Here is a 16,247-nt window from a genome sequence, read left to right on the forward strand (position 1 = left end):
GGCATTTGTCACAGTGACAGAAAAGCAACACAGAGGGTAACTAAAGATAGGGTGTATGCGTTTGTGATAAATGGTTTGTGCCTTCCCTCCTCTTTAAGAAGACAACGAACTTGTGTCGGGGTTTATTGAGTTTTCTAACTCATCCTTTGGTCCTACAGATTTTTAAAACTCTGGGGATAAAATATTAAAAGTACATATTTATAGACAAAGTGTTTGATTTTATATTTTGCTTGTATTTCATTGTTAGTGAAAGTCAACAAATTATTCCTATGTGTATGGATCGCTTGTGTTTCTTATTTTTAAAGTTGGCTTAGTACTGTCTTTTCTTTCATTTTTTTTTTCTTCTTGAGACACAGTTTCTCTGTGTAACAACCCTGGCTGTCCTGGAACTCACTTTGTAGACCAGGTTGGCCTTGACTTCACAGTCATCCACCTGCCTCTGCCACCTGTGTGCGTGCATTTAAAGACATGCACCACCATACCTGCTACTAGTCCTTTTCTTATTGATTCAAAAAAGTACTTTATATATTAAGTACTTTTTCATAGATTTTTGTATCTATCTCTCCTCAATTTGTTGTCTTTGAATGTTATTTAACATTTTTTCTGCCATATAAAAGACTTTAAAATATATCCAGTCAGATGATATCAATCTTTTCTTTCATGCCATTTACTGTTAACAGTTTGGTATGTATTTCTCCAGACATTTTTCTGTGCATATGGAGATATATCTATAAATATATATATATAGCTAGATATATAAAGTTTTCCGCACATTGAAGATGTCATGCACACTGCTCGGCAACTTGCTTATTTCACATTAGTGATATAAAGATCTCACTCCAATAGTGTGTTCTGTTCCACGGATTCAATGTTCTGTTATTAAACCAGCTTTTAGAGGTAGTCTTTTTCACTTTCTTATTTAAATATGACAGCTTTCTGATGCCTGAAAGAAACAGAGGACCTCAATTTATCTAGTCCATGTAACAAGCCAATTAACCCTGTGCCGGCTAATTTTAGCTATCAACCTAACACAACATAGAACCACCCAAGAAGAGAGAGAGAGAGAGAGCTTCAGTGAGGAATCACACTGGTCGGCAGGCATGTCTCTGGGGGGTTGTCTTGATGGATAACTGAGGGGGAAGGAGCCAGTCTGAGTGAGGGCGATGCCATTCCGTGACCTGGCCCTTAACTGTGTAAGATAGTGAGAAGCTGTTTTAGCAGAGGTCGTGGGCAAGGGTGGCTGCATTCTCCCTCCGCCCTTGACTCTGGGTGTGATGTGTCAGAAGCTTGAGCGCCTTAGCCCCGAATTCCCCAAAATGATGAATTGTCACCTGGGAGCCAAATAAATACCTTCATCCTTTATGTTGTTTTTGGTCAGGGTGTTTTATCACAGCCACAGAAATAAAACATTTTGACATTGTCATCGTTTTTATATAATTTTCTTTTCCTAAGACAAAGTCTTGCTATGTAGCTTTGTCCAAGACCAAGATGGCCTTGAACTCATAGAGATCTACTCTGATTATAGTTGTACACTACCACATCTGACTCCCTACAGCATTAATAATAACACCCATCCTTAGCCTTCTGACTTAGCACATATATTAAATAGCAAATATTAGAGACCACTATCATATATTAAATATACATACATTGAAACTCAAGTTTCTCACTATGGCCTGTGCCTATCTTGCAGTGCCATACTGTTCTAATTACTTGAGCTTTGTAACGTATTTTTATGTCTTCAAAGTCAATGCCATCCGTATTTCATCTTTTTCAGTGCTGCCTCTGATGATTTTTTTCTTCTAATTGATTGTTCTTTAAATTTAAATGTAAAGTCTTAGAACCATGCATGAAGTTTGCAAGCTATTTACTTAAGATTTTAGTTAAAATTATGCTTATATTAATGAATTAATTAAAGCTTTTTCTTGAAGTTTTTGTAAAATACTTATTTCAGCTTAAAAGCAGAATGTGTCTTTCCAGCTAGTCAATTTTCTGGGTTTATTTTAGTAAGTCTTACATTTTTAATCATGTTTATTCTGAGACAGTTTAGATTTTTGTTACAACTGTAAATGGGGTTTAATGGGGTTTAAAAGTACATTTCATTACTATTATTAGTATGTAGAAAAGTTCTGTGTGTTTTAGTATCAGCTCGCTTTTACTTTTCTATTGGCTTAGTTGTTTTCAGGGTATATGAAAAGGGATTCTCATGTAGACAATCATGTCATTTGAAACTAAAAAGGAAAGCACAGAAGATTTAGGGGCTTAATTTCTCCTTCCACTGTAGCCGTACCTTGTTTGTTGTTGTTGTTGTTGTTGTTTGTTTGTTTGTTTTCCTTACTGCTCAGCTAGAACCAGTTCTGGGATGCATCAAACATGCAGGTTCCTCCTCAGGGATCACACATGTACCTGGCATTTTCCCCCTTCTTATCTTTCCTTCCCAAGTCCTTGGAGACTTATATCCTTGAATTCTCAAATGTAGGCTTCTATAGTATCTAATATGTGGCTCACTGTTCCTTTTGGGTTTGGACACTCAGCCAACCATGTTTCTATCTCTTTCTTTAGAGAGTAATGAGTGCCCTCCCCCCCCCCAAGACTACCTCCACAGTCTCTGTGGATCCACATCCCCCCAGGGCCATCCTGGACCATCTCCATCCTCCTGGAGTCCACAGCTCCCCAGCTCCCTAATTCTCAACTAACTCCCTTCTCTGCCAGCTTGTCTCCACACTCACTTGAGTTCCTGGGTTTTTCCTTCAATTCTCCACAAGTTATCCCTGGATGGTCTTCAGCATCCCCAGATACATAATAACTTTCCAAGTCTTGGGAAATGCATGAAAAGGCCTTTTCTGCCTGTCTCTTCCAACACCTCAATGGCTGGCTCATTGTCTCCCAGCTCAGCTCAGCATGATCTTACCCAGGAGAAAGTTACGGACTCACTGGGCATCTCCTTCTCAAGCAGCCCCATGTCTTCACACACTCCATTTGCCTTGCCTAAAAAGAGATTTTCCTGACCCCTTACCTGCTTATCCTCCGAGACCGAGCTCAATCCTGTATGCCTACGGTAGAAAAATTCAGGCTGCCCTCCTCCATAGAGGAAGCTCCCTTAGAGCTTCATAAATGCTCCTCTGCTAGTGTGCTTGGGACAATGTGGAGCACTTCTGTGTGTGTCCAGGTCAAGAAGAGGGTCAAGATGTCTGTACCCCTCTCCCATTCTTACTTTCCTTGTCCTCTCTTCCAGAGGAGATCACCAACCTAAATCTCCATGTGCTAGTGGCCACCCTCTGACTTAGCAGGGACTTGGCTTTTACAATGATCCCCTTTCTCCTCGATGCCATCTGTACCCCCTTCCTACTAGATGATCCCAACTGGTATACAAGCATTCCCCTGTATTATCCATCAAAAAAATTAAAATAAAATCTCTTGAGTCTCTCTTCCCTAGTGGAAGCCACTCCATGTCTCAGCTGTGCTCCATGCCATCTCCACTTCCACACAACCCATCTCTTCTCCGCCCCTCCCACTCATTCCAACCCCACCCAGACAGGTCTTATCAAGAGAGCAGATATCTCCCAAGTTGTCAATTCATTGGGTCATAGCTGGGTCGACTTCTTGCTCTTCTGGAACACAGTGGTTCTTAACCAGTGGGCAGTGACCCCATTTGAAGTCAAATGACAGTTTCATTAGAGTCTCATATCATAGATCCTAAATATCAGATGTTTATATTGTGATTCACAATACTAGCAAAATTATAGTTATGAAGTAACAACAAAAATAATTTTATGTTTGGGGGGGTCACCACAACATGAGGAACTATATTAAAGGGTCACAGCATTAGGGAGGCCAAGAACTGCTTGAATCTAAAAGTATTCAGTGTGGGTTAACCCCTATCTTCCTTCTTTACTTTTTGGTGATTTTATTTATTCATTATTATTGTGTGTGTGTGTGTATGTATGTGTGTGTGTGTGTTTGAGACAGGGTCTCAAGCTTCCTATGCAGGTGAGGATGTCCTTGAACTTCTGATCCCTCTGCCTTCGAGTCTTGATTGGTTGGATGCTAGACGTGTACACCATGCTCCCTTATGTGGTGCTGGGGGTCACATCCAGGGCTTCCTGCACGCTAGGCCAGGACTCTACCAATTCCCCCACACTCTCTCTCTTGGGACACACCTGCCCTCCAGGTCTCACTCCTCTCACCTACCTCTGTCTCCTTTGCCAGGTTCTGCCCTCTCCGTGTTTGTGTGGTCCAAAGCTCAGTCATGAGCCCTCCTTTCTCCTGCATCAACTCTCTTGTTATGTCACATGCTTACAGGTTCCATGTCCATGGTTCGCAGATGTGCGTATACCGCTGGTCCAGTGATTACCCTTGAACTCCCGCTTCTGATCTGCAGATTTGGGTTGTCATCTAGCCCAGCTTTCAAACGTTTCAGATCTGCAACAGAAAGCCAATGTTCTCCTCCAAATATTCTCCCCTCCTAATCACTATGTTCATTGACCCAGTTGCCAGCCAAGCATGGTGGCCCACAAAGGTAATCCCAAAACTCAGTGGCAAGAGCAGGAGAAATGTGAGTTCAAAGCAAGCCAGGGCTCCACAGCATGACCCTGTCTCGAAGACAGAACAAAAAACAAATAGCCAGGTGTTCAAGCCAAAGATGAGAAGTCACTCCTGATTTTCTTTCTCCACACCCTCCTCTCTGTTCTACTATCCAGTCCATTAGCCAGCTCTGCTGAGCCTACCTGAAAATGCCACCTCTTGGTTTCTGGTTCCACCTCTACTGTTATCATCCAACATACCATCATTTCTTTTCTAGTTCCTGCTGCCTCTTGTATCCCCTGCTTGCCATTCCTTTACCTGGAAGCCCACCTGATCTCCCCAAACACCCAAAACAAGGCATAACACTGTCCTGTGTGATCCACTCCTCACCTGTGCCTAGAAAGCCTTCTATGTCTCCCGTCTACCACCCTCCACTCAACATGTCCACTCCTCCCCTTGTCTGCCCTTGGTCGGGCCACAGAGTTCTTTCCACAAATACACTAGGAAAAGCCTTAGGGCACTAGTGCGCTCTCTCTCTCTCTCTCTCTCTCTCTCTCTCTCCCTGCCCATCTATGCCTCCTCAGCCTACCAGTGCTACTGCACTTTCAACAGAGCACTGATCACAACTGGGTGTGTCCTTTCTTATGTATTCATTCCTTTTACCTGTGTCTTGAAACGAACGTTTTCCTGGGCATGTGGATTTTCCTATGCCGTTTTCCTTCATCTGGAGTAGTTCCCAGCACACAGGAAAAGCTAAATGTCTATTGAAGGGATGAATGTGACCAAGTGGATCTAACACCAGAGCAAGCTTTCACTGGTTTGTAAACAGTACCTGAGAGTGTACTAGAAGCTCCCGCCAGTGACCTAGCATGATGCCATGGACTCTCACCCCCAACCCCTATCCCAGGTACTTAGTAAAATCTCATTGGATTTATTTCTACATCAAGGCCAAGAGTCCTATCGACTATTTCATAGACTTCATTCTGCTGAGAATAAGCATGCGACATGAGGAAATTCCCATGAGCCCAAGAACAAAGCGGGTAGGGTACAGTAGGCACCAGCTGCGTTCTCAGCTGGAAACCGGGAGTAAAGTCTCCTCCTTTGGTACTGTCCTAGCAAGGCCCAGGCATGGTGGTACATTACTTCTTGATGCATGTGTTACAGGGTGCACAGTACCTGCTAGTGATGGTGGATCCAGATGCCCCCAGCAGGACTGACCCCAGGATGAAATACTGGAGACACTGGTTAGTGTCCAACATCACGGTAAGGAGACCAAGGGGTGTTTTCAATTCAAACTTGACTGGAATTGTTTAGAATTGTAGCTGGGAGGTCATTGCCCTGTATGGTTTCTTAGCACTCATCCAAGAGAGCTGGAGATGAAGGTGAGCAGGACCTTCTGGGTGAGATTCCCAAAGTTTCTAAGAACTTCAGAGACACTTCTAAATGGGAGCCATGGTGGGCTGGGCGAGAGCAGCAGCAAACTCCCGTTTTCTGTGCAGTTGCTGTTCTTTGTGAAAGAGCTCCCCTCTTCGATGCCAAGTTCACGGTACCGATGACTGAAGAACTGGCCCACAAAACTTCTGGAAGTCCACAAGCACATCATTGTGGATTTGTAGGGGCCGGAGGGGGGTGTGTTCCCTAGTTTTGTTGGCAGAAGGGAGGATCACGTGATGGGCCTTCCCACTGCTGCATCAGGGACACGAAGGATGCAGGGAGAGTTGCCTTCTTTATACAGAAATAAACAGCTGCCGGCTAAGTTGATTTCATGATAGCTGGGAGAAGCCTAGCTTGCCCTTTTCAGAGTATGTCTGAGGAGCAGACTGTATCAACACACAAGCTTTAGATCTTCTGGCTTGAACTCCTTTGGCCTCGTGTCTCATCAACTGGCCTTTTAAAGATATAGCTATCCAAATCGACATTACAGTCAACTTTCAATGTCCTCAGGGAACCCCAGAAAGTCTCTTGTATAAAATAGTGTTTGGATTAAGCCTATATGCATCTTCTCACCCATTCTAAATCATCTCTAAATGATTATCACATCTAACACAATGTAAATGCTACAGAAATAGCTTGTTGTGCTGTATTGTTTAGGGAATTGATAAAAGGAAAATAATGCTTGCCCATGCTCACAGATATAATTCTATCTATCTATCTATCTATCTATCTATCTATCTATCTATCTATATTGGCTTTTGGTTGAATCTGAGAATGTGGAACCCACAGATAAGAGGCCCAACTGTATATAATCCACATTTGTTTTCCAATTCTGTTCAATTCTAGAAGCTGATATTCATGAGTGACCCAGCAGTACACTTTGGAGAAATCCACACTAGCCCATACCTCAGGCTCTGTGCCCAGACACTCTTCAAGTGGGTTTTACAGAGACTATAAAAGGGCCTTTGCTCTATAAGACAATAGAAACTAGTGAAATGGAATTTGAATGTGAGTTAAGAACTGTTTCCCAGCTTAGAGGCCAGACATCCGCTGTTGTTCTGCAATGTGTGAGTCGTACTCTTTGGTTTTCTGTGGTCATCCTGATGATCCCATGAAGAACACTCTAGAAAATGTAGCAAAAACCACAGTTGCAGAGGCTAGTGTCTTGACTGCTAGAGCCCGGGGCAGAAGCAGGGACATCATTGTAAACTAGCTATTGACTCTTGACAAAGGGGAAGATTCTCACATCAGAGTGGGTGGGGAAGGGAGAATTACCCTGGCAACCAACCATGTCCCAGCACCAGGACTCTTGGTAGCAATGAGGTGGCGGGGAGGGGGGGCCAGCCCTCCTTAGGAACTGCCTAGCTGTAGCCCTGATGGGGCTTCTTAAACAAGAGTGGAACATTTTTCTTTGAGCAGACTTGTAGGAGAATTTAGCAATCAGCGTAGAGGCACGGCTGGCTGAGGGAGGGTCCTGGTGTGTGACAGTTCCAGCATTGGGGACACCAGAAGCTGGGACACTTGTTAAGACCTGCCTCCCTCTAGAACTTTGTTTTCTAGACTTGGGTAAAGTTCTTAGGGTGGAAACTCAAGAAAGGATTTTTGCCAGAAGGTCACATTCATAGCCACCCCCAGTCCTGCATACACTTATAACACACACACATAAACACAAACGCAAATGCGAGTACACACACACACACACACACACACACACACACACACACACACACACATGTACGCACTCACTGTTCCCCGTGAGAGGGTTCCAGTAGGGATTCTCAGGCCTGAGGGAAAGCCATACGGGCAGAATGGTTTCCCAGCTGAGGAGCCCCGGGTCTGTGACACAGCCTCCATTGATGTCTGACACTTCCATTCCACCCACCCCATCACCCTGCTACTCATTCAGGACATAGCCTTTACACCAGCTCTGTGCTGTGAACAAGGATTTAGCCCCAGATACCCTGCTTAGAGACACAGCAGGTGGCAGGTGACAGCTGGCAGCTGTCAGGCAAGGCTGCTAAGCCACAGAGCTTAACCAAAGGCACCTGCCCGGGCATGGCCTTCACTTCCCCTTCACCCAGAGGAGGCTCAGGTTTCAGTCACATCACCACCCACTTTCCCTCTTCTGGGTGCCCAGCAGGAAGCTGCAGCTTTCCCTCATGGAGTTACTCGGCCCTGCCACCTGCCCTCATGTTCTGCAAGCCAGAAAGATGCCATCAGCCAAGCGGGTTCAGGTCTCAGGTCTCAGAGCTCTGTCAAAAGAAGAGCAGTAGAGAGTGGGGGTTCTGGCCAAGCCTAGGAGCCTGTGCTCTAACTCGGAGTTCACACAGAAGGGCAGGCTGCTGATACCTCGGAGAAATGGACATTCTTGGGCCCCCAAACTGTATGATCTGCACAGACTTCAGTGGAGAGGGGCTTATTACCTGGCAAGTGGAATCTCAAGGCAACAGGGGCAACCAGGTCACTGCCCTGACAAAGTTGAAGTTCTTGGGCAAGGATCAAGTCATCCCTGATGATGCCACATGGTTCCCTGGCTGTGCTGTGGAAGAGCTTTGCAGAGAGAGACTCACAGATAACATGGTCTCCACCTTGACCAAGTGATCCAGAGCAATTAATTCACAGGTTGGGGAAGGCTGTAGTACCCCAGGCTGGGATGACTGATTGACATCATTCATGTGTAGGGCAGTTTCCAAGTAAAAACACATTGGAAACTGTTGAAACCTCAATTGTTTTGTGAACTAATGTTGTCCCTTAGGGGGGAAAAAAAGCAAGGCTGGAGATGTTCAGTGATACCGCCCACGGGCAGCAGGGCTGGAGAAATTCAGTGACAACCTTCACTGGCAGCAGTAGTAGACTGTAGTAGTTGCCGGTGTTGGATGTGTGCCCTAGACTCTAAACCATTCATTCATACCATGCTAGACCTTTGTGGGGTCCTACCATGTCCATTAGTCACATCATGTCTGGGAACCACTGTGTCCTCTGTAAGATGAAAACAATCCCTGTGCCTCATTTCCCACAATTCCAGCTCACTCCTGGGTGGATAGAGGCTTCCAGGGCACACTGCCCAGGGAATGCTGCCTTGGTCTGTGTTTTAGACCCTGTAAACCTACACCCCACCAACACCCACCCAACTACACCCAAACACACTCACCAGTAAGGCATATGGTGAAGCCACCTCAAAGAGAACAACAGTGGCCCTGTGGTTCCCAATGGGCACAGAGAAAAAACTGGAGGAATTTAAGCTGGCTTTAGTATCAGGTGGCCAGATATAACCATACATTGGGGCAGGGCATGGCCATGAAAGCCGTCCAGTGGAGATAATGTTTTGAAAGACTATCCAGACTAGAACAGTATAGAAATCAGTTCTTGCTGGGCGGTGGTGGCGCATGCCTTTAATCCCAGCACTTGGGAGGCAGAGGCAGGCGGATTTCTGAGTTCGAGGCCAGCCTGGTCTACAGAGTGAGTTCCAGGACAGCCAGGGCTACACAGAGAAACCCTGTCTCAAAAAAAACCAAAAAAAGAAAGAAAGAAATCAGTTCTTAGGAACGTGGGGAATACCGTAGCACTCCCCCTCCCCACACACACCCTAAAAATAGGCTCACAAGGTCTATATAGAATAGGTTAAGGTTCTAGGCATGTGGGCATCTTAAATAAAAAGCAGGGACAGAAAGACGTCCAGAAACAGAATTAGTCCTTGAGTAGTGGTTAAAAGCAATAGCCCTAGAGTCAGTCTGCTCTAGTCCAAATCCCAAACTCACCATTTTTGACTGTATGATTCTCTGGGTCTCAATGTACTCACCTGTAAAGTGGAAATATTTATAGTCTCTGCCTCACACTGTTGAAATGATATTTATATATGTTATTTCAGGTAAAATGCTTAAAGTAAAACACCCACAGCACAGAGGTAGCTGTTGGGAGCTACGCTCTTATTGCCATAGCTCCAGGACATGTACCTCTCATGAAACCCAGGAAGGTGCTGTCCTGCACAAGGGAGGAATTACGAGGGTCCAGGGGCAGGCCTGGGTAGCCATTCCTTTACCTGTCAATTCCTATCAGCTCATCAACAGGACTAGATGGAAGCCCTGCAACCTGGTCATGCCAAGGAATGCAGGGATGCAGACATCACACACGGGGTGCTCCTTGGCACCTCTCTGAAACTCTCTCATTGAGTAAAAGAGAGTTCTAATGGTAGCCAGACGTGGCCTGGTGTGGCACACACCTGTGATCCCAGCACTCCCGGAAGCTGGGAAGCTGGAGCAGGAAGATCTGGAAGAAGTCCTAGGCTAGCTCGGCCTGAATACTGAGATGCTACCTTAAAACCACAAACAAAGGGATGCTGGTTCCCAGCAGCACATGGTGAGATGCCATCTTCCTCGCTGGCAGCACGGCTTGTCCTCAGGATTCTCTGCAGAAGCTTTTCAGTTCTGCTGAAGCCCCATTGAGACATCAATTAGCCCGCATCACTCACTAAAGGAGAAGACTTTATTGGCTCCTTGTCTTATTTGTCTTGGAAATTAGCACTCAGGGCTTTTCATGCAGATATTTTCATTAGACTTCTTTTTTTGTTGTTAATGGGAATATTAAACACAGGAAGATGGTACTCGAATGCTTTTCCACAAAGACTATCGTGATTGGTGACAAAGAATATGAAGAATAATTAAGGAGACAAGAGTACCCTTTTTTTTTTCCCCTTCCAAAAAAGAAAAATCTTCCTAGAAACAGTCAATGATTCTAAAATTTGTCCTGAATGTCTTTTTTGTTTTAAGAAAGAAAAGGAGCCGCCGAGTTCATGCTTCCCCTTTCATTCCACGCCCTCAACCTTTGGCACCCATAAAATGGCAACCAATTCTGACTTGAATCAAAAGGACCTCTAAGGGGTCATTATTCTGTCTACTTTTCTATAGGGTTGAATTTTTTTCTGTAATAAGAGGTTTTGTGTGTGTGTGTGTATGTGTGTGTGTGTGTGTGTGTATGTGTGTGTGTGTGTGTGTATGTGTGTGTGTGTGTTTGTGTTTAAAGGACCTCTAAGTATGTTCAATGAATAGGATGAATAGAAAACTCAACAAACAGAGCCAGGATTAGCAAGGCTCCCTGATTTTGACTCTCTGTGGTCAGCATGTGTTTGAGTGAGCCACACTGGGGCTGGGGAGGAGATAGCTCAGTTGATAAAGAACTTGCCTTGTAAGCATGAGGGCATGAGTTCAATTTCCAGAACCCATGTTTGGAAAAATAGATTTAAGAAAAACCTGGACACATACTTGTGAACCCAGCACTGGGGAAGCAGGGACGGAAAGATCCCTGGGGCTCTTCTAGCCTACTTGGTTCCATTCTAGCCCAATGAGAAACCTCTCTCAAAGAGAGCATCTGAGAATGACAATCAGGCTTGTCCTTTGTCCTCCACATGCACATGTGCACATATCCAATAAATAAAATTTTAAAAATATATATTCCCCTGTGCTCATAAGTGATCGAAGACATCTCTGAGAATCTGGCTTCTCCACTGGAAAATGGACATAGGGCATTCTTCCCCAGGGCAGGAGTGAGAAAGAAGGGGATTAAACATGTGAAGAGGAGAAGCCATTCCTAGAAAGAGCCCCACAGAAAGTAGCATTTTGTCCTCATTCCTAATAAACCAAGCAGCAGACCCCGCAGAAATTTACATATGTACCTATAAATAATTATGGAGTGTATTTTTTTTATAACCAGAGCCTAGCTAACAACAAAAAGCAGAATAAATTATCTTTATCAGGACTACCAATCGAGATGATGAGGGAAAATTGAAGAGATGGGATTGATAAGTAATTCCTTTTTGTTGTTTGTTTGTTTATTAATGTTTTGGGGGTTGTTTTATTATTACTGTGTGTGTGTATGTGTATGTGCATATACATTACAGAGAGAGGGGGGAGGGGAGAGAGAAAGAGAGAGAGAGAGAGAGAGAGAGAAGAGGAGAGAGAGAAAGAAAAAGAGGTTCTTTCTGTAGTTCAGGCTACCCTGAAACTTGCAGTTGCAGTTTTCCTACCTCTGCCTCCCAGAGTGCTAGGGCTCCAGGCTTGTGCCACCATGCAGGTGTGAGAGCAGTTAGTCCGAGAACACAGTCGCTGGTGATTGCCATCTGACCATCTGACCTCTGGACCCAATGAGGCCTCTCCCACCCCCAGCATTAGGGCAAAGGGCCAGCTTCCTAGTCAGGCTTCCTGCCCTCCCTCCCCAACACTTTCCACTTCTGTTTTTAACCCTTCACCAGGTTCTTATCACTCACAGTCCCCCACTCAGCTGTCATTGTCCTACCCCAGAGATGCCTTCAGTCCCATTCAAAATAATTTAAATAAAATGTTGCTACAAAGTGGAATATTATCTTTTGATGAATGTTTTTAAAGCCCTTTAGGTTTTCACGGTAATTTGCGGTGTAAAATTATTTGGAGATAAGAGCCAAATTAGCTCTCCTATGCTGAGGTCGCTGTGTCCTGTTATCCATGTGAGCAGTGTTTAAATATAATCAGCCCTTAGACTAATGCAGCATAATTGTTCATTTGAAATAGCTTTTTTTACTCCATTCAATGAGTCATTAAAATATTCAAGGGATAATGCAGTGAATTGGAAATGAATTTATCATATTATCCCATACATACTGCAGTGCTTCAGGTAACTAAGGAGAAGGAGGGAGAGAGGGAGTGGGGAGGTAGGGGGAGAGAGAGAGAGAGAGAGAGAGAGAGAGAGAGAGAGAGAGAGAGAGAGAGAATATGCAGGCACACAGGGAGAAAGGGGGCTTGTGTACATAGGAATATGAGAAAGGTTTTCAGTGGGTTTATGGTAAGTAGGAGAGGGAGGGGGACAAAACACTGTTCTTCAGTTCTTCAAGGATCTCTCTCTCTCTCTCTCTCTCTCTCTCTTTCTCTCTGCATTCTGAGAATCTGCTCTACCACAGCTCTACTGTTAACTTATTTTTATCAAATATGTTTATATCAGAAAGTCGTTATGGAAACCAATTCTGCCATCCAGGAGAATTCCTGGAGCAGGCAGAAAACATTCTCTCTCTCTCTCTCTCTCTCTCTCTCTCTCTCTCTCTCTCTCTCTCTCTCACACACACACACACACACACACACACACACACACACACACACACACAGAGAGAGAGAGAGAGAGAGAGCACAGAATAGCACAATCTTGCTCTTCTCCAGCTCCAGTGGCTCTGAAGGGCAAGGGCTCAGCTCTACTTCTTGGACAGAGCTGTGCAACGGACCCCATCTCTTCCTGTCCTAATGTAAGGGGCCTGTGCTTGTGACCGTCCCCTCGGCTTCAGTCCCCTAGCCTATGTGTTCTAGTTTCTTTTCAATTGCTGTGATGAAGACCATGACCAAGAGCCACTTATGAAGGAAGGAAAATGTCCACTGAACTTACAGGTCACAGTCCCGTCATCAAGGGAATTCAGGGCAGAGTAGAGACCATGAAGGAGTGCAGCTTACTGGCTTGCTCACCACGGCCAGCTCAGCCTGTTTTCTTATACCATCCAGGGCCACCTGCCCAGGGATGATAACACGGTGGTCCTGGCCCTCCTCCATCAATCATTAATCAAGAAAATGCCCCCAGAGACTTGTTTACAGGCCAGTCTTATGGGAGCATCGTTTTGGTTAAGTTCTCTTTTACATGCTCCTAATTTGTGTCAAATTGGTGGGGGTCGGGGGTGGGGAGCCCTAGCCAACATCCAGTGACAAGTGCTTCTTGGGGTTGGGGATAGGAGTGGAGCTATGGTAGACAGACTCCCTGAATGCTCCCAGGATCTGATGAATGAAAGCATTAAGGTAGATGGCCATATCTGGAATGAAGGTCCTCTGCCCTGGCCACCCTTCCCTAAGATCCTAGGTCACCAGCCCCTCCCCCCCCCCAAGAAACTAGCCCACACCACCACGAGGTTGTCTAGAGATCATCTCAGATCAGCATCATGAAAGGAGGGAGGAGAGTAGTCTTCTAGTGTGACCCCAGAAAGCAGTCAGGATGGCTGTCTTTAAAGATGTGTGGAGACCCCACCAGGAGGCAGGGATCACCTGTAGCCCCCACTGGGCAAAGGAAGAGCCAATGGGTGACATTTGACAGGAAGCAATACTTGACACCAGGAGGAATTTTCTAAGAATTTGAACTACCCAAAAACTTAGTGTCTATTGCAAGAGCGAGGCCCTTGTCACTAAAACAGAGTACATGGGTGACCCAGAAAACCGACCCCCTGCATAAGAGGGAGGAGCCAGTGACTCAGAAGGCGAACACAATTCCTAGATTCACAGTAGCAGGAGGCTAGGTTGTGGGATTGGGGCAGGCACTAAAGTTTTCTAAACATCTAAACATGGCCAGCCCACTCTCCTGCTGGAAGCCATGTTGTATCTCATCCCTAGGCCCAGGCCTGCTCCGAAAGACTATACAGCCTCCTGCTGATCAGTCTGAGGTATCCCCAAGCCTCTCCAGGGTCACAGCCTCTTTGAACCATCACTTGCTTATCCCTTCATCCTACAAGTTCTTCTGCAACCTACAAATGCAAGGTGCTGTACGTTCCTCAGGACCTCCAGACGGATTACACCTTTGAGGTCCAGGAAGTGCTAAGATGTGTGATCATGAACCTTTCTCCAGGAACTGGAGAGGATGCCCCTGTCTCCTGAACTCAGGCTGCTATCACAGCAATTCTTCCTCGAAATTTGAAAAAAAAATCTCTATTTAGTCATTTTTACTTATATATGTGTGTTCCTAAGGATATGTGCCTCATGAAGGCACATGAGCCCAGGTGCCTTCAGAGGTTAAAAAAAAAAAAAAAAAATAGAGAAAAGGTGAAGCTCTGTGAACTGGAATTATAGGTGGTTGTGAGCTGCTTGATGTGGATGCTGGGAACGAAGTCCAACTTTTTCTAGGAGAACAGCAAGCACTCTTTCTTAACCACTGAGCCGTCCATCACTCTAGCCAATCCTCATCAAAATTCAAAGAGCATTTAACAAGCAGACAGTCAGTGAGACTCAGCAAGAGGAATCCACATAAGTTCACTAAAAGCCAGTCACTCCAGACGACTCAGATGTCTTCACTGGCATATCCACTGGTCCCTTGGACAGAAGGGAGCCGTAAGCAAGTCTAACACGTCTTGACTGGAGAAGGCTTAAACCACACCAGTCCTTGGAGCCTGTGGGAGAGGAACGGAGACTTGGCTTCAATGGCTGTGTCATGATGTGGGTTTGTGGCTCATTGACAAACCAGTTCTGAAGAGCATTGGCTGTGAAGTTGGTCTCTGGTGTCAAGCCATATAGTCTCGGTGTGAGCCTTGTCATGTTCTGTGTTTTTAGGGATAGTATGCCACCATATTTGTAGGTGGCACAAAGTTTCAAGAAATAGTTAATACGATGAGTGTCATAAAATGGTTGATTTTGACAAACAGGAAGTAGGGGCCCTCATTGCAAAAAAAAAAAAAATGGATTTAATTGGGATTGCTGTTAAGTTCTATATTTAAATTCAAATCAGTTTCGCTCGTTCAGAATGGGGAAGATCTGGCATGTCAGAGGTTCATGAAGGGAACGATCAAGAAGAGTTGTTGTTAATTCCTAAGCTAATTTAAATCTGAATCTTCAGATAATAATAGAACGTCAAACCATAATGCAGGCATTAAGACAGTTAAGATAATCTTAGGCCTCGTCAGAAGAAGAAAAGCCTTTAGATCATTGAAGATGCTCATGACTGGTCTTTCTCTGAACTGGTCAACCCATGTCTGTTATTCATTCATTCCTTCATTCATTCATTCACCATTTGCTCAGCATATCTTGTGCGATAGGTTCCATTCAGTCATCTGCAAGCTAATGCAGGCAGATCCCTTCTTTTTAAAGAACTTCATGTCTGGCGACAGAGACCACGGAAGAAAAACAATGACTGGTGCGGAGTGGGAAGTGTTGAGGTGGAGTCTTGAGAATCCTGTGGAATGAGAAAGAGGGCTGGGAGCAAACTCCCCAGAGGTTTGGACCCGTAAGCCAACTAGATGCTCATCAGGTCACCAGGGAAAGAGAACACTATCCAGGCAGAAGAGGAAGGACTTCATTGTACCTGGAGCTGGTGCTCCAGGGCAAGAGCTCAGGAGACAGAGTCAGTGAGATGATGAGAGAGACCATGAACAATGGAGGTCCTAATGTCCCTTAGTACCTGTTAGAGCCCCCCTGGAAACCACACCCAAACTAGTTACACCACAGTCTTGGGGCTGGGGACAGGGGGTAGAGCTCAGGTATCCACTTACTTTTAAGGCTGCCCAGGTGAGGTAAATGTACATGAGAGGT

At 45.1% G+C, this 16,247-nt stretch overlaps 1 protein-coding gene across 3 annotated transcripts in view; it reads left to right on the forward strand.

Annotated features, from left to right (window-relative positions):
• Pebp4 (phosphatidylethanolamine binding protein 4) overlaps nt 1–16,247 on the forward strand; it is a 231,144-nt gene that overhangs the window by 128,445 nt on the left and 86,452 nt on the right. For all 3 annotated transcript variants that reach the window (XM_031361242.1, XM_031361243.1, XM_031361241.1), the window contains one exon: nt 5,689–5,787. In XM_031361242.1, the coding sequence (XP_031217102.1) occupies nt 5,689–5,787 (99 nt within the window). The remainder of the gene's footprint in view (nt 1–5,688; nt 5,788–16,247) is intronic.

Source organism: Mastomys coucha, unplaced genomic scaffold (genome assembly GCF_008632895.1).
Source record: "Mastomys coucha isolate ucsf_1 unplaced genomic scaffold, UCSF_Mcou_1 pScaffold9, whole genome shotgun sequence".
In the NCBI taxonomy this organism is placed as follows: Eukaryota; Metazoa; Chordata; class Mammalia; order Rodentia; family Muridae; genus Mastomys; species Mastomys coucha.